This window comes from Saccoglossus kowalevskii, chromosome 4 (assembly GCF_978046115.1).
Source record: "Saccoglossus kowalevskii chromosome 4, keSacKowa6.1, whole genome shotgun sequence".
NCBI lineage: Eukaryota > Metazoa > Hemichordata > Enteropneusta > Harrimaniidae > Saccoglossus > Saccoglossus kowalevskii.
Window position 1 is genome coordinate 20993849 of NC_140644.1, and position 17401 is coordinate 21011249.

The 17401-nt window shown below is 36.4% G+C and overlaps 3 protein-coding genes across 3 annotated transcripts; 2 read left to right on the top strand and 1 right to left on the bottom strand.

Moving 5' to 3' along the window:
• Positions 1 to 781: 781 nt before the first annotated feature.
• Positions 782 to 4306, bottom strand: LOC102805166 (uncharacterized). Its single transcript, XM_085498538.1, has 7 exons — positions 4061 to 4306; positions 3649 to 3824; positions 2808 to 2903; positions 2416 to 2639; positions 1926 to 2148; positions 1422 to 1668; positions 782 to 1266 (listed from the first exon to the last, which is right to left on the bottom strand). Coding segments are annotated over exons 1-7 (1056 nt in total). The 5' UTR covers positions 4150 to 4306; the 3' UTR covers positions 782 to 1265.
• A 281-nt stretch (positions 4307 to 4587) lies between these two features.
• Positions 4588 to 8111, top strand: LOC144357891 (uncharacterized). The gene is made up of 6 exons (XM_085498539.1): positions 4588 to 4740; positions 4885 to 5060; positions 5891 to 5986; positions 6264 to 6487; positions 6691 to 6922; positions 7044 to 8111. Exons 1-6 carry the CDS (start codon positions 4646 to 4648, stop codon positions 7688 to 7690), a joined length of 1470 nt encoding a protein of 489 aa, XP_085354665.1. The 5' UTR covers positions 4588 to 4645; the 3' UTR covers positions 7691 to 8111.
• A 4650-nt stretch (positions 8112 to 12761) lies between these two features.
• On the top strand, positions 12762 to 16903 carry LOC146747179 (uncharacterized). Its single transcript, XM_085497944.1, has 7 exons — positions 12762 to 12852; positions 12999 to 13174; positions 14103 to 14198; positions 14475 to 14698; positions 14901 to 15132; positions 15254 to 16228; positions 16315 to 16903. The coding sequence occupies exons 1-7, from the start codon at positions 12794 to 12796 to the stop codon at positions 16467 to 16469; spliced, it is 1917 nt and encodes a 638-aa protein (XP_085354070.1). The 5' UTR covers positions 12762 to 12793; the 3' UTR covers positions 16470 to 16903.
• Positions 16904 to 17401: the final 498 nt, after the last annotated feature.

Below are 17401 nucleotides of genomic sequence, written 5' to 3' on the forward strand. Positions count from 1 at the left end.
ATTCTCATCTACTTAAGATTGTTGACAACACTTGACGCAAGTAGAGTGATAGTACTTATTTGTGTCGAGGCACAAGTGAGTGGTACTCAAAGGGACACACTAAGAACTGTTGTCGGGGAAGTCATTATAAACGCGGGGAGGTATTAGTTGCTGGACGTATTAAACTGGGTTCATTATATCCAAGGTTCAAATATATATAGATGTAGCCCTGACTCATCGGGCCTTTTTGAGTGCGTACTTTATCATTATTGCAACCATTCAAAGTACGCGCTACTTTCAGAAATCCACAATGATATACTGTACGAAGATCAGCTTGAAAAGAAGTGTAGTATCCATGAAAACCTGTAACCTTGGCAATGTCCAGTTCTTCTTTCCGATCACAAACGCAACAGTATAACACATACATGTAATGCTATAGAAATATGCGCACATTTGTGTTATTCAAGTACTAGAAGCGGCATATACGAGTAGATGGCTGTCCGTTTAGCTTTCATTCGACAACTTGTATTGTATGTACATATGCATTATCTTTAGAGAGAGTGTGCTGTCACAGTGTTATTGTTTGAGGTTGAACTGTTTCTACTTTAAATATCAATGTCTCTATGCTGTGTGCGATTGCATGATAGGTTGACCAGATCTGCCACCCACATATTTCACGTTTAAGCGTTATCGCTCGGGTTCGACACGGCCACGGCCACGATAAACATACTCCCGCGAAATCGTGCGTACGTATTTTGCCAGGGTTAAAGTTAACAGATCTGAACAGAAGAGACGGGATATCTCAACTCCATCTAAACTTTATTTGTAATATTTGCCTTATTGCTAGAAATGAAACAAACTTATCTCTAAAATACATCGCATTCATGTACAGAGTAGTCAATGAGAACGTATTATCACAACAAATTAGAAACCAACCAATGCATTACGTAATGTTGAGATTGGACTTGGTTCGTTTTTTTGTTTATTCACAGACGTTGAATAAGGTTTCATCTAATAATACACATAATGACTTTAGCTGATCACGTGACATTGATGAATTGTGGGATCGATCATTTTAGAATCCATGTGTTATTTTTAAGACCACGACACCTACAGCAAGAAAGCATCTGACACACATATGTATACAGTTATCTTTAAGTCACGTATTATGTTCCATAGCAGCACTATATCATTCTACAGTGATGACCCATCTTAATAGTGTCCACTGCTTAGCTAATATCATTTTACATCATTCGATCGGCCTTGGTCCATAGATATTTCAGTTTTCTGATAAACCGGAAAGAGAAATATTACACTTCGATGAATAAAATGTCAACGGATGGAAATAACTTTTTTTAAATGTATAGCAGCAATGCCGAAATCAGGAATCAAAACATTAGAGAAATTAGTATGCAAGTAAAACAAAAACATAGAATATTCACCATTGGTGTACAGTAGCGTTTTCGTCAGTATTGTCACCATTCATTGTGTCGTCCTGTGAGCTGTCCTTGTTATCGTTTGAGGCGTCTTCATTTGGAGCATATTCAGTGGCTTGAACTTTGCGACGTTCGTTTCTTCCATCTTGACCGCCACGCCCTCTACAACCACGTGGACCTCTTCCCCGTGGATGACCAAGACATTTACCGGATTGTTCTTTACCACGACGTTTGCGAGCTTTTTCACCAATTCCTGGAAAAATAAACAAAGTTTTTATGTTGGGATATGTGATATGTAATTTAAGGTACATATATATTTGTCATTACTAGTATATTGTCGGATACGATGACATTTGTGTGACAGCATTACTAGGACAATGCACCAGTTGAAATGTTCTCAATTGTTTACAACTAGAGACACAAGTTTAATATGTTTTAATATATTGGAACTAATATATATGTGACATATGTGATGTGATGGTTGCTAAGGACTTAATCAATCCCACTTACCACTGTGGCATGGCATATCAGCCTCACCAGCGTGATTCAGACAACCTTTCTGTGGGTTGCTCCCCTCAATTAGATTTCCAGAAGCGCCCTCTTCGGCTAGTGTATCGTCTTCAGGACTCCTTTCATATTGTTCTTGATCTCCTTGTCTCCACATCTGATGTTCATCGTCCACTCGGTGTTCACCAAAGACGAATTGCCAGAGACCAGGACGGAAGGAGAATCCCTGTTAGGTCAAAGGTCGTATGCGTATAAGATGTATATGAATCTACTGTTTATTTTAGTTTTTACATTAATTGCCAAATCATATGATATAAACAAAATTGACACTTACAGGGACCAGGGACAGTTGCCGCATTGTAATATGGGATACATATGTATGTGTAACGACGGGTTTCGCCCGCTCCTTTAAATTCGCCACTGTGTGCTACCAATTGTGTTAACACAATAATTAAAAACATCATGACTAAGTTCATAATAAAATACAACATACCCCCTTATGGCTACGACCAATCTGTAGTTCACGATTCTGAATCATCTCGTGTTCTGGGTGAAGTCCCTTTTCTTCACACCCTTTACACAGATAATAGTCAGGGCACACGACGCACTTAAAACGAGGTTCACAGTCTCGGACTTCACAGCCACCGCAGATTACTTCAGGGTTGAACAATTGTTCACAATATTTTGAATCGTCACAGTGGCTCTTTTCACAAGTCACTGAAATTATTAATATTAATAACTAATTTTAAATGATTACTACATTTATTACATATTCACAATGCTTTTTGAATCGTCGTTGATTTTTCCCATTTTAAAGTCGTCTCTTAAGGTCAAACATATGTCATACATCCGGGTATTTATCCAGTGTATGATAACTGTACTTACGTGTAACGTAGACTCTGAGGATTTCTTCACTGAGTTGACCAAGAGCGTGCGACAATTCATTGTCATTCGAGAATGCAATCAGGTCTCCCTCTCTATCTAAAATTACCAAGAGAATGACATCACTTTATCGTGAATATTATATTAGCTATATTGTTTACCGATAGCTATTTTGTTTATGTACAACGCATTGCAACTGACCACAAGCTAAAATCTAAATAGGATGCTATCTCTTGTATTTTCGACCCGATGCATATCCCGGGAAATGATATCAAATGTTGGGGTATGATTATTTTCGACGGAAACAATGGTCCTTCTATTATAAACAGAGCATTGTCCTTTGCTTACTATCATATTAAACTATGTTGTTGACAGAAGTGATATTACTGTCACCATGACTGTGCAATGCCTGGGTCGTACTTCATTATTTGTATCCCGCAAAATATGAATACTCCCCGAGATTCTGTCGTCATATATATGCACAATAATGATTCCAGCTGATACGCCAAACACGATTAACATAGGTCAGAGGTCATGGTGAAATATATATGTTTACAAATCACAGTTATGTTTCATAAAATATATTTCATAATATGTGTGCTTATTCCGTAATGTATATTTATCGTTTGTCAGCATTTGCTAAATATTACTAATATATTATTTACGTTTAAAACAGTGAAGTTAAAGTGAGATAAAATACAAGGAATGACGAATCTGCAAAAATGTATTTATAAACATGATTTACATTTCGATCAAGTGTGTGGTATTTAGTTTGCATACAAAGACGATATTCCACGAAACAAATATTTTATCTTTATGTGAATAAAAAAAAACAATCACTTACCTCTGTATGAGAGGGTAAATGAATCTGATCTTCCAATAGATGGGAATACCTGTGTTATTTTCGTAGACAGGTACTCGTAGCTTGTGGATGCACCCTGATCCACAGCAAATCGACGAATTTCTTGACTGTCGTCGGCAGTCTGCAAATATGCTTTCACTGTAATAGACATGTTCATACTGCAGGGAAAAGGAAAACAAGTTAATACACTCAGGTTATTAAGTTATGGAGATTGTCGTCTGGAAATTACCGTTACGGATGAAGGCACATGACAATGACATATATATCGTAATAGAATCGTAGTGATCGTGAAAATTGACAAACATAGTCTAGAAATACGACCATACATATCGTTGGCTGAACTACGAAATGATGTAAATAAACAACAGCAAAGTATCCGGACGAGGTGATGTACCTGTAGCTGTTTTCTCCCGTCGAATGATTTTTTCGCACTGTATTGGCAATAATAGTCTTCTTTGAGATGCTTGTCTGTATGCTTGTCATCAGTAGTAATAGTTTCTGGAGGTTGGATCTGATGTAAGTATTTATACACAAATATAGAGAACCAGATGGTTCCAAATTACTAAATCGTGAAGATGAGTCACACAAACAAATTGCCCAATACCCATCTCTCGGATCGGCTCTCTGAACACGTAAGCGCGCGATTATTTGTTACCATGGCTACGCATGTGCACCTACGTTTTTAATATAGCCACTGCTATTAAATTTAGCTATACTCTTGACAGAGGGCGTCACATGCCTCCAAACACATGGCGTTGTTGTAAATGTCAATCATGACATCATGTGCTATTTTTAGTATTTCGTAATATCTCGTGTACAGATAATCTATCTGACTATCTGATTGGCTAATGAAGGGGTTATTTCGCAATTGCCATGGTGCCAGTCGATGACTCATCTGCCAAATTTAGCAATTTGGGGTCATGTGTTTGCCTAAATTTGTGTATAAATTCTGCTGATCCTACCTTGGGAAATTATTAATATGATGACGAATCACAAGATAAGCACTTCAAAGAAGACGATTATTTCCAATACATCGATGGAAAACGATCATTCTACGAGAGAAAACAGCAACAGGTTCGTATTGATGCGCTGATGAACGCATTCCTTCATTTCGTATGACAAATATTCTTTCCTAATATCAGTCGATCGTTTTCTTCGGGTTAAATGGACATAAACACAACTTATCTCTCATCGCTGTTTGTTTCGCTCTCCCCACAGTATAAACATGTCTATTACAGTGAAAGCATATTTGCAGACTGCCGACGACAGTCAGGAAATTCGTCGATTTGCTGTGGATCAGGGTGCATCCACAAGCTACGAGTACCTGTCTACGAAAATAACACAGGTATTCCCATCTATTGGAAGATCAGATTCGTTCACACTCTCGTACAGAGGTAAGCATTTTATTATTTCTGCATTCCATTCGCAACGACTCGGTAAACGACTACATGCCACACTAATAGGCGTGTTTCAAATAAATATTTGCAGATTTTCATATTTTATTTGTATTTCATAATTTGCCGTTATTACAATTATAGATAGTTATAAAAAATTATATTACATTGTATCGAAACAACTGATTAAATAGTAAATACGAAATTGTAGCAATTGTAACAAAACATGTATAGTAACGCGAGTGTAAACATGTAAAGCTCTGACCTCTGGTATTCACTGATTGGCGTCAGCTGCAATATATATTATATACCTTTAATTCCCGTTATACTGTCTGAAAACAGAGTCATAACATATGGCCGATGTAATCGAACAGTCATTGCGTATTCGTCACTTATGGAATGTATCCGGGATGCTCATTATTTGGAGAGCAATTTACGGAAATTATGCATTACAGTGAGCTTTCCATATGAACAATGACTCGATTACTCAAGAACAATTGACTGATAAGGGTTACATGGATTGATATTAAAAGTAAACATTCAAATATGAGGTTCCGTCGGTTCTGTTTTTGGATTCAGTGTTCATTTGCTCTAGAAGTCAAATATATCCTATTTGCTTGGTTGTTTGGTTGGTTGGTAGGTATGTCTTATCTCCAACGAAGAGACTAGTGGTGATATATATTGTCCTACAACACCGTCAAGTTTGTGTTCCATGAAACATTATTTGAAATCACGAACGCACGATTCCTCTTCTTCAAATAAATGTTACAGTGGATGAAATGAAATCCTTTAAATGTACCAACTAGTTAAATTTCTCATTGCCATTTCAGATACCGAGGGTGACTTGGTCGCTTTCTCCAATGATTCTGAATTGGCCGACGTTCTAGGCCAACTCAATGAAGGTATCTTGAAAGTCTACATACATCGTGAGTATATTAGCAATATGATGATATATTTCATATCAAAGGAAAAAACACTTATAGAACTACAAAACGAAATTCAAACTTGGTACATTCCTGTTGCTTATCCGCATTTTGTTTGACCCGTGCCTTTAAATTCTAGTTTGAAAAATACAAGAGAGATGATGCAATTAACGGGGTATACGTTGCGCATGTTTAATAATCAATAACACAACGTAAATTGTACTTATCTATAGATTACATACATGCATAACTTACAATGAGTTGCTGTTTTTCGCTTTAGTGACTGGTAAAAAGTGCCACAATGACGAATTAAAATATTACAAGAAAGTACATTATCCTCGAATAACGTGCGATGGATGTAAAAGCCGAATTGCTGGACCACGTTTCAAGTGTGTTGTGTGTCCTGGTTATGACCTGTGTAAAGTCTGTGAGGAGAAAGGACTTCACCCAGAACACGAGATGATTAAGATTCGTAAACCACAGATTGGTCGTAGCCATATGGAGGTAAGTTTGTTTACCATCTAAGCTAAACATGAATTCTACTCTTCAAATTGGTCATTGGCTCTTTCTCTGAAAGCATAAATAAACTTGTATAATGTAATCAATAAACACTATACAGGGGGAATTTTAGGTACAAATAATATCATAAATATTCTAGTTTTATATCAAGTGCTGATCGATCAAACTGACAAAATATTATTTAATAGGGATTTTACTTCCGTCCTGGTATTTGGAAACTCCTCTCTGGCGGGTTACGAACTAAGATGTCTCACAAATGCAACCATATGTTGAGACAAAGACAAAAGGAACAAAAGAAAAAGTCTTCTACAGTTGATACACAAACCAAGGAAGGCGCTCCTGGGAATACAACTGAGGGGACCGACCAACAGCCAGAGTGCCTGAAACACGTTGGCGATGCTGACATCTTAGAACCATTAGGTAAGTAAGTTAATAGGCAGAATATCAGATCCAGTATCATATTCACTCATCATGCTCCTTTCACACATTCATAATTATATACATGGCTAATTCTAACAATTTGCAATTTGGTTATTTGTAGCGAACCCCAAACTGAAAAGACTGGTAGAACGAAAAGTGACTTCCAAAATACCAATTGATGATAGAATTGACTATAGAGATAGTATAACTGGAAGTAATAACCACCAACGATATTGTTTACATCAACGTGCAGAGAAATGTTCCATATTCCAAAAGCCTTCTAGATGTTGTGGAGCCCGCAGCCCTAGTTTGACAAACATGTCAATTCAACTCAAACGATTTCAACGGCAACAGCAAATAAAGCGATGCAGACGCAGAATTACAAGACATGCCAGAAGCCACAAATATAATAACTCGAGTGTTCTGCTAAAAACAGCACCTGTATTTGATAATGCACGACTTAGAAGAATCCACCAATCACAGAAAGTCGGAATGTCCAGGAGAAACTGCTCCACAATGTCAAAACGAGGACATCGATACGTTTGGCTCAATATGAAGCCCACACCAACGTGTGTGTCTGGTGGTAAACGCGTCAAAGAATTGCCAAAGACCAGGACGAAGGGAGAAAAGAGATCAACAATCTTTGGTAGTAAACAAGTCAAAAGATTGCACAAATCACAACGCATGTTTCATAACATAGGGAGATGCAGCCGTCCGAATATGACACCAAGATCAACTGGCGATGAACGCATTAACAATGCATTTTGATATTTTAGTAATCGGATTATGTCATTTTGTTTTAATATTGCATAGTCAGTAGTTCAATATTCTAGTCATATACAATTTTATTTTGTAACTTACCTGCTGTTACTGCTAGAATATGTTAGAATAAAATAGTCATTGTATAGGTATGTTATGAATATCATAGTGTTTTATATTTGTATACGTTTATGTACTGTATGGCTATTATGGGTAACATTGACATGCTTTGTATATTTCACAAGATGTCACTTTACATATCATCACTTTTATGTACAGAGAGCTACTGTGATATAGGGAGAACTTTTCGGATTAGTAGAATCACAAAGACAAATTACAATTCCCTCAATACTAATTTGTCAGATTGTGAAAATATATCCCAATTATAATAACCCAGATTATAATAAATTTAGCGTGTACGCAAAAATCACTATGGTAATTTGTTTGTTCCAAAATACTTGACACATCTAAAAGACCACACCCCACTGAATGTCAAATAATTTTCACAACATGTCGAAATGCAATATGGTCCACTCTCCATGAATTTGTTAATAACCTTATTATTGTACCGTTTTTGAAAGCGTGGGAAAAAAATCGAAAAGTTTAGCTAAAATATTGCTTTCCCTTTCATACCTAGTTTACATGCACCACATGCGCACACTCTGCTTATTCTGGAACCTCAACCAGCGGCAGAATTCAGTCGAGGCTTGGGGTAATTCCGAGTGTGAGTTTTCATACTCGATCAGAACATTAAAAAGGCCGTGACCGCTATCTTGGGTTTTCTTTTTAAAAAGAGCTATAAAAAATGTCCAGCAAACGTATTTTGTACAGTCACATTACGAATATCTTCAGAAAGTATTATAACACGTAATAACTACGAGTTGACGCATTTACTGAACTCGTCACGGTTGATAAACACTGCCATAATTTCCTCGAATACAAATCAGTGAAATTGTACATTTCTGATGGTCGGTAATCGAAATGCAATATGGTCCAGTCTCCATGAATTTGTTAATAACCTTATTATTGTACCTTTTTTGAAAGCGTGGGAAAAAATTCGAAAAGTTTAGCTAAAATATTGCTTTCCCTTTCATACCTAGTTTACATGCACCACATGCGCACACTCTGCTTATTCTGGAACCTCAACCAGCGGCAGAATTCAGTCGAGGCTTGGAGTAATTCCGAGTGTGAGTTTTCATACTCGATCAGAACATTAAAAAGGCCGTGACCGCTATCTTGGGTTTTCTTTTTAAAAAGAGCTATAAAAAATGTCCAGCAAACGTATTTGTACAGTCACATTAGGAATATCTTCAGAAAGTATTATAACACGTAATAACTACGAGTTGACGCATTTACTGAACTCGTCACGGTTGATAAACACTGCCATAATTTCCTCGAATACAAATCAGTGAAATTGTACATTTCTGATGGTCGGTAATCCTGGCCATAACGTCCCCGTATATTATAATTAAACTGAGTTTAATCACGTTCGAAACAGAAGACTGTTATGCAAATTGGTGCAACTCAACACTGTACAAACACAACTTTAGAGTTCCCTGTATTGTCTTTTTTATCGTTTTAGTCAACAAAAGGTGTATAATACTAGTAATAAGGTCATAAACAGAAAACAGGAATTTACTCTGCGTCAATATCGTTGCACTGAGTTGTAAATTCCGGTATTTTGTGAATAACCTCATATTGTATTTTGGTGTTTTGGAAAAGAAGGTTAATAAGAAACGTGAATGAATGTGATAAATAACGTATGTTTTAGATATAACAATAGTTGTAATCTATATAAGTTGTTTATTAAAAATAATAATTTCAGTGGGGTAATTTTATCAGGTGGCTTAGAATTGGGGAGTGGACATTTTACCAAAAAAAACAATCTGCATAGGGTTACAACAAGTGGATGTAAGCGTAAATATTCCTCAATTCGTAACTCAAACGTGATAACCATGACAGTTATTCTCACTTTATTAGTCTGTGACTACCACGGCTAATCAACTAAAACTACGCCTCGTGGTGAAACCATCTATTTAGTTAAGTTTTAATATAACAGCTCTCAGTTAAATGTCGCTGCCCTCTTAAATACAACTTTCCTAAACCAGTTGCTATTTTAAATGACTCACTCCAAAGTATTGAGGACCTACCCTATACCACAAGTACACGACATTCACAAAACAATTAGTTCGTCGAATAATATAGTTTTATTGTAAAGTGTGAAGATATATAAAAAAATCACTGTACAATTGATAATGATACAATTTAAACAAAAACGTTTTTTCAGTTCAAGATAGTTTTACTTTAAATTCTAACTCAATGAACTATGCAAATACATACATACTTTGAATTAAAATTACATGTCAATAATGTATGTGCATATATATAGATCATCGTTTCATCAGACAATTACTGAATAATATACATATCAAACAATTTTAATAACGCAATTCAGCAAAACTTTTGCTGACTTGGTTATGATGAGTGTTTTGGAACATCAGGATTAAAGTATTCCAAACTGCGTGCTTATAATGTTCAGCACAATATGTATATGTAGTTTTGCCGATTTTGAGATTTGGCCAATTACGATAACTGTACTTCGTATGAATATTTATTATATCCAACAATTTACACTCGTCAAATTAAATTTCTCTAGATTACGTTCATTGCGCAAATATTTTCACATACCTTCCTGTATACTCTGCAACTATATATCACTCAAGCATTTGGTTTGTCGTCCGTTAAACATTTACGCTACGGAGAATACACCCTATTCTGGTCACTGTCAGTTCTAACTAGAAATCTGCCACTGCTATTAAACTTTAGCATTTTATCATTGGCGCAATTACACACAAACATACACATATATCTGCCAGTCACGTGGCCTCTGGTTGGTTTAACTCACCCTCAATGTTTCTTTCAAATGTAACAGTAAATCACGACAAGCCAAATGAGTCTAACACTTCCACACGATTATTATTTTATTCTGGTCCAAAATATTGCCACCAGAATTAACATCAATTCCATTTAATCCGTCTAGTCTCTCCAGACTGATTTTCCTTTCTACCAAAAGACATACGGTAATCTCCTTCCTGGCTATACAAACAGATGCAATCTGAGTCTCTATCTGCAACATACACTTTCCCATTTGTTGGATTGATGTGCAATACCATTTGGATCATCTCGCACATTGTTAGCAAAACACCTCATCCGTCTACCGGTGTCATCACATACAACCACCTGTCTATTGATACGGTCCGTAGTGAATATATAACCTTCATTTGACACTGCTGAATACATTGAATGGAATGACTTTGGGAAATTCGTGAATGTAATAGTTGAATGAAAGACGTCATATAGAGAGTATGATAGTTGTATTAATATTAATCTTGACTAAGTTGTAGATGTGATGTCACGTGTCATATTGACTGTGCAATGCCTATGCATAGGTATCATCATCTGTATCTCATTATCTCTGAAAATTCCCCAAAATACTATCGTCATAATTGGATGTACAATAGTTATTGCAGTGACATGCCAGACACAGATAACACAGGTCAGAGGTCATGGTGAATTGTGCATTTTTACAAATCACAAATCATTTTTACAAGTCATATTGCATAAAATATAATTGGTAATATCTGTGATCAGCTTCTAACATTCCATTACGTGAAAACCTTTTCTCCTGTATGAGAGGGTAAATGAATCCGATCTTCCAATAGATGGGAATACCTGCGTTATTTTCGAAGACAGGTACTCGTAGCTTGTGGATGCACTCTGATCCACAGGAAATCGACGAATTTCTTGACTGTCGTCGGCAGTCTCTAAATATGCTATCACTGTAATAGACATGTTTATACTGTGGAAAGATGGAACACATTTCGGAAGCGGTAAAACAATTTAATCTAATGGAAGAGATGAGTTTTAAAACAAGGGATAAAGTAGAAATGATAAACAGACAGCTAAACTCATCATAAATATTAACGCAGTGTATCAATATGTTATGACCTGAAACTGTGACCTCAAGTTGAATGTGTCTGGAGGTTGGATCTGTTATATATATACACAAATCTACAGAACCAGATGGTTACAAATTACGAAATCGTGCACATGAGTCACACCAAACAAATTGCTCAATACCCACCTCGCGGGTGGCTTCTCTGAACACGAGAGTGCGCGATGCTAAAAATAGTACATAACGTCATTTTCAGCATTTAACAATACACCGAGAAATAGCGCCCGCTGTTGACAACCGAGGTATGTTTCATGGCAATTTAGCAGAATATTGTTTTTCGTTTCGAGGAAAGATAATAGATATCTCTTTTCGAATCAGTTCATATTTACATTAACTTTTGTTCTATACCGAGTTTGTTATTAGTTCTTTTCCATGTATTCAAGATGCCGACCTACACGGAATATGAATTCCTTGTAATACATGACAAGGAAACAAGTTTCTAGAAAATGAGAGAGAAAAATACCAAAAAGGTGCATGTTCTATAATGAAAGTGATATAAGTACCACATTAATAATAGCTGATAAGTACTAGAAAAGTGATCGACCGCGACACCCAACCAGTTCCATCCCATCTTTGTATTTTGAATATTGACTGCGCCAGCAATTCGCGTATGAAACGTTGAAGTGGTGGAGGTATAGACAATCATCGTCCATTGGTCGTAATTGTTGATATTGAAGAGTGGGGATTAGTGAATGCTTTATTTTAGCATTACCCCCCCCCCCCCCGTTGCCATGGCTACACATGTATGCATACGTTTTGAATATCACTGCAACTACTAGTATTCAATTTAGGTATACCCGCCGATAGAGGGCGCACCTGCTTACAAAAGGAATGAAGGCGTTGTTCTAAATGTAGACCATGACACCATGTGTTATTTTTAGCAATATTTGTATACAGATAATCTGCCTTGACCTTGAGTCTGATTGGCTAACGAAGTGGGTATTTCGCAATTGCCATGGTGTCAGTCGATGACTCATCAGCCAGATTTAGCAATTTGGGGCCATGTGTTTGCCTAAATTTGTGTATAAATTCTGCTGAAGCTACCTAGGGAAATTATTAATATGATGACGAATAACAAGATAAGCACTTCAAAGAAGATGATTATTTCCAATACAGAGACGGAACACCATCATTCTACGAGCGAAAACTGCAACAGGTTCGTATTGCTGCGCTGATGAACCCCGCATTCCTTCATTTTGTGTGACAAACATTCCCACTTACCATCAGTCGATAGTTTTTTTTCGGGTGAAATGGACAAAAACACAACTTGTCTCATCGTTGTTTGTTTCGCTCTCTCCGCAGTATAAACATGTCTATTACAGTGAAAGCATATTTGCAGACTGCCGACGACAGTCAAAAAATTCGTCGATTTGCTGTGGATCAGGGTGAATCTACAAGCTACGAGTACCTGTCTACAAAAATTACGCAGGTGTTCCCATCTATTGGAAGATCGGATTCGTTCACACTCTCGTACAGAGGTAAGCATATTATTATTTAGTCACTTTTCTGCATTTCATTCGCAACGACTCGGTAACCGAATATATGCCACACTAATGGGCGTGTTTAAAATAAATATTTGCAAATTTTCATATTTTATTTGTATTTCATAATTTGCCGTTATTAAAATTATAGATAATTTTAAAAATTTATATCACATTGTATCGGAATTATTGATTAAATACTAAATACGAAATTGTAACAAAGCATGTACGGTAACGCGAGTGTAAACATGTACACTTCTGACCTCTGTTATTCACTGATTGGCGTCAGCTGCAATATGTATTATATAGCTTTAATTCCCGTCAGTTCTACTGTCTGAAAACTGAGTCATAACATATGGTCGATTTATTCGAACTGTGACGTCATTGCGTATCCGTCACTTATAGAATGTATGCGGGAGGCTCAATATTTGGGGAGCAATTTACGGAAATTATGCATTCACAGTGAGCTTTCCATATGAACAATGACTCGATTACTCAAGCACAAGTGACTGATAAGGGTTACAGAGTGACTTAAATGTAAACAGTGATCCGTTTATAAATGAATAATCAATTATATGCATTGATATTACAAGTAGACATTTAAATATGGGGTTATTTAATGTTCCGTGTCGTTAATTGCCATATAGACATCGCTAAATATAGCATCGGTTCCGTTTTTGAAGTCAAATATATACTATTTGCTTGGTTGTTTGGTTGGTAGGTATGTCCTATCTCCAACGAAGAGACGAATAGTGATATATATTGTCCTACAACACCATCAAGTTTGTGTTCCATGAAACGTTATTTTAAACCACGAACGCACGATTCCTCTTCTTCAAATAAATGTGACAGTGGATGAAATGAAATCCTATAAATGTACAAACTAGTTAAAGTGTTACGATTGAATTTCTCATTGCCATTTCAGATACCGAGGGTGACTTGGTCGCTTTCTCCAATGATACTGAATTGGCCGACGTTCTAGGCCAACTCAATGAAGGTATCTTGAAAGTCTACATACATCGTGAGTATATTAGCAATATGATGATATATTTCATATCAAAGGAAAAAACACTTATAGAAATACAACACGAAATTCAAACTTGGTACATTCCTGTTGCTTATCCGCATTTTGTTTGACCCGTGCCTTCAAATTCTAGTTTGAAAAATACAAGAGAGATGATGCAATTAACGGGGTGTACGTTGCGCATGTTTAATAATCAATTACACAACGTAAATTTTATTTATCTTAGATTACATACATGCATAACTTACAATGAGTTGCTGTTTTTCGCTTCAGTGACTGGTAAAAAGTGCCACAATGACGAATTAAAATATTACAAGAAAGTACATTATCCTCGAATAACGTGCGATGGATGTAAAAGCCGAATTGCTGGACCACGTTTCAAGTGTGTTGTGTGTCCTGGTTATGACCTGTGTAAAGTCTGTGAGGAGAAAGGACTTCACCCAGAACACGAGATGATTAAAATTCGTAAACCACAGATTGGTCGTAGCCACATGGAGGTAAGTTTGCTATCATCTAAGCTAAAAATGAATTCTACTCTTCAAATTGGTCATTGGCTCTTTCTCTGAAAGCAAGAATAAACTTGTATAATGTAATCAATAAACACTATACAGGGGGAATTTTAGGTACAAATAATATCATAAATATTCTAGTTTTATATCAAGTGCTGATCGATCAAACTGACAAAATATTATTTAATAGGGATTTTCCTTCCGTCCTGGTATTTGGAAACTCCTCTCTGGCGGGTTACGAACTAAGATGTCTCCCAAATGCAACCATATGTTGAGACAAAGACAAAAGGAACAAAAGAAAAAGTCTTCTACAGTTGATACACAAACCAAGGAAGGCGCTCCTGGGAATACAAATGAGGGGACCGACCAACAGCCAGAGTGCCTGAAACACGTTGGCGATGCTGACATCTTAGAAACATTAGGTAAGTAAGTTAAGGGGCAGAATATCAGATCTAGTATCATATCCACTCATCATGCTCCTTTCACACATTCATAATTATGTACATGGCTAATTCTAACAATTTGCAATTTGGTTATTTGTAGCGAACCCCAAACTGAAAAGACTGGTAGAACGAAAAGTGACTTCCAAAATACCAATTGATGATAGAATTGACTATAGAGATAGTATAACTGGAAGTAATAACCACCAACGATATTGTTTACATCAACGTGCAGAGAAATGTTCCATATTCCAAAAGCCTTCCAGATGTTGTGGAGCCCGCAGCCCTAGTTTGACAAACATGTCAATTCAACTCAAAAGATTTCAACGGCAACAGCAAATAAAGCGATGCAGACGCAGCATTACAAGACATGCCAGAAGCCACAAATGTAATAACCCGAGTGTTCTGCTAAAAACAGCACCTTTATTTGATAATGCACTACTCAGAAGAATCCACCAGTCAGAGAAAGTCGGAATGTCCAGGAGAAACTGCTCCACAATGTCAAAACGAGGACATCGATACGTTGGGCTCAATATGAAGCCTACACCAACGAGTGTGTCTGGTAGTAAACGCGTCAAAGAATTGCCAAAGACCAGGACGAAGGGAGAAAAGAGATCAACAATCTTTGGTAGTAAACAATTCAAAAGATTGCACCAATCACAACGCATAGGGAGATGCAGTCGTCCGAATATGACACCCAGATCAACTGGTGGTAAAAAGTTCAAAAGATCCCGTCAAGCACAACCAGTGATACAACACACGAGATGTTCCACAATGACAATACCATTCAGAGATCAAATCATAAGTCACAACATGATACCAAAACCAACCTGTGTCTCCGGTGGTAGAAGGTTTCACCAATTACAGCAAATGAGACAGCAGAAAGGAAGATTTTCCCCAATGGCAAGAACATGTCCAGTCATTCGTCCCAACCAAACCTGTATCTTCGGTAGTGAACAATTAAGAAGGTTTCAACAAATGCATTGTCCTAGAAAGATTGCTGCACAGATGGCAATGTTCAATGCACAGAAGAGACATTTATCTTCCAATATGTCTCCTGGAATGAAAAATAGTAAAGGTGTGTATTATCTATTGTCATCATTAAAGTGTGTGTTCCATGTCCTAATGTTACAAGTTATATAATTAGTTATTTTGTCATTACAGGTTTTGATGTTGATGTAGATCGCCATGGTATGCGTAAACGTTTTTGGATGAAACAAAACCGTAAAGATTTTGGTCGTGAAAATCCTTGCGGAAGAGGTCCACGTTGTCAATGTCACAAAGCTCAAAGAAAGGCTCAAGCTACTGCTGCTAAATAGATCACTTCTACTCATTAAAGAGTAGCTGTTACAGAACAATAATGAAGACAATACAGCGTTGATCAATATTTATTTTGAAATTATTTGTACATTATAGACTAAATAGAGTGTGAAAATGACAGCTAAACGAAATATTGGTAAATAGGGGATAATCTGTATAAACTTTTCCATTGTCATTTTAACGTCGATTTTACAATTGTTTGATGTCGCGAACTGAATAAAGTAAAAAAAATGAATTTAAAGCGAGGGTGTTCATCTGAATATCTGTGATGAACGCATTAACAATGCATTTTGATATTTTAGTAATCGGATTATGTCATTTTGTTTTAATATTGCATAGTAGTTCAATATTCTAGTCATATGCAATTTTATTTTGTAACTTATCTGCTGTTACTGATAGAATACGTTAGAATAAAATAGTCATTGTATAGGTATGTTATGGATATCATAGTGTTTTATATTTGTATACGTTTATATACTGTATGGCTATTATGGGTAACATTGACATGCTTTGTATATTTCACAAGATGTCATTTCACATATCATCACTTTTATGTACAGAGAGCTACTGTGATATAGGGAGAACTAATCGGATTAGTAGAATAACAAAGACTTACAATTCCCTCAATACTAATTTGTCAGATTGTGAAAATATATCCCAATTATAATAACCCAGATTATAATAAATTTAGCGTGTACTCAAAAATCACCATGGCAATTTGTTTGTTCCAAAATACTTGACACATCTAAAAGAGCACACCCCACTGAATGTCAAATAATTTTTACAACATGTCGAAATGCAATATAGTCCACTCTCCATGAATTTGTTAATAACCTTATTATTGTACCTTTTTTGAAAGGGTGGGAAAAAGTTTAGCTAAAATATTGCTTTCGCTTTCAGACCTAGTTTACCTCAACGTGTTCCACATGCG

Bases quoted from the DNA above. Each gene is read 5' to 3' on its own strand.
- LOC102805166 (XM_085498538.1), bottom strand. From the start codon at position 4,149: ATGACAAGCATACAGACAAGCATCTCAAAGAAGACTATTATTGCCAAT. The intron at 3,825-4,060 runs GTACATCACCTC...TTTTCCCTGCAG, and splicing joins ACGGGAGAAAACAGCTACAG to TATGAACATGTCTATTACAG. The intron at 2,640-2,807 runs GTAAGTACAGTT...TAATAATTTCAG, and splicing joins CCTCAGAGTCTACGTTACAC to TGACTTGTGAAAAGAGCCAC.
- LOC144357891 (XM_085498539.1), top strand. From the start codon at position 4,646: ATGATGACGAATCACAAGATAAGCACTTCAAAGAAGACGATTATTTCC. The intron at 4,741-4,884 runs GTTCGTATTGAT...CTCTCCCCACAG, and splicing joins ACGAGAGAAAACAGCAACAG to TATAAACATGTCTATTACAG. The intron at 5,061-5,890 runs GTAAGCATTTTA...TTGCCATTTCAG, and splicing joins GTTCACACTCTCGTACAGAG to ATACCGAGGGTGACTTGGTC.
- LOC146747179 (XM_085497944.1), top strand. From the start codon at position 12,794: ATGATTATTTCCAATACAGAGACGGAACACCATCATTCTACGAGCGAA. The intron at 14,699-14,900 runs GTAAGTTTGCTA...ATTATTTAATAG, and splicing joins TTGGTCGTAGCCACATGGAG to GGATTTTCCTTCCGTCCTGG. The intron at 15,133-15,253 runs GTAAGTAAGTTA...GGTTATTTGTAG, and splicing joins TGACATCTTAGAAACATTAG to CGAACCCCAAACTGAAAAGA.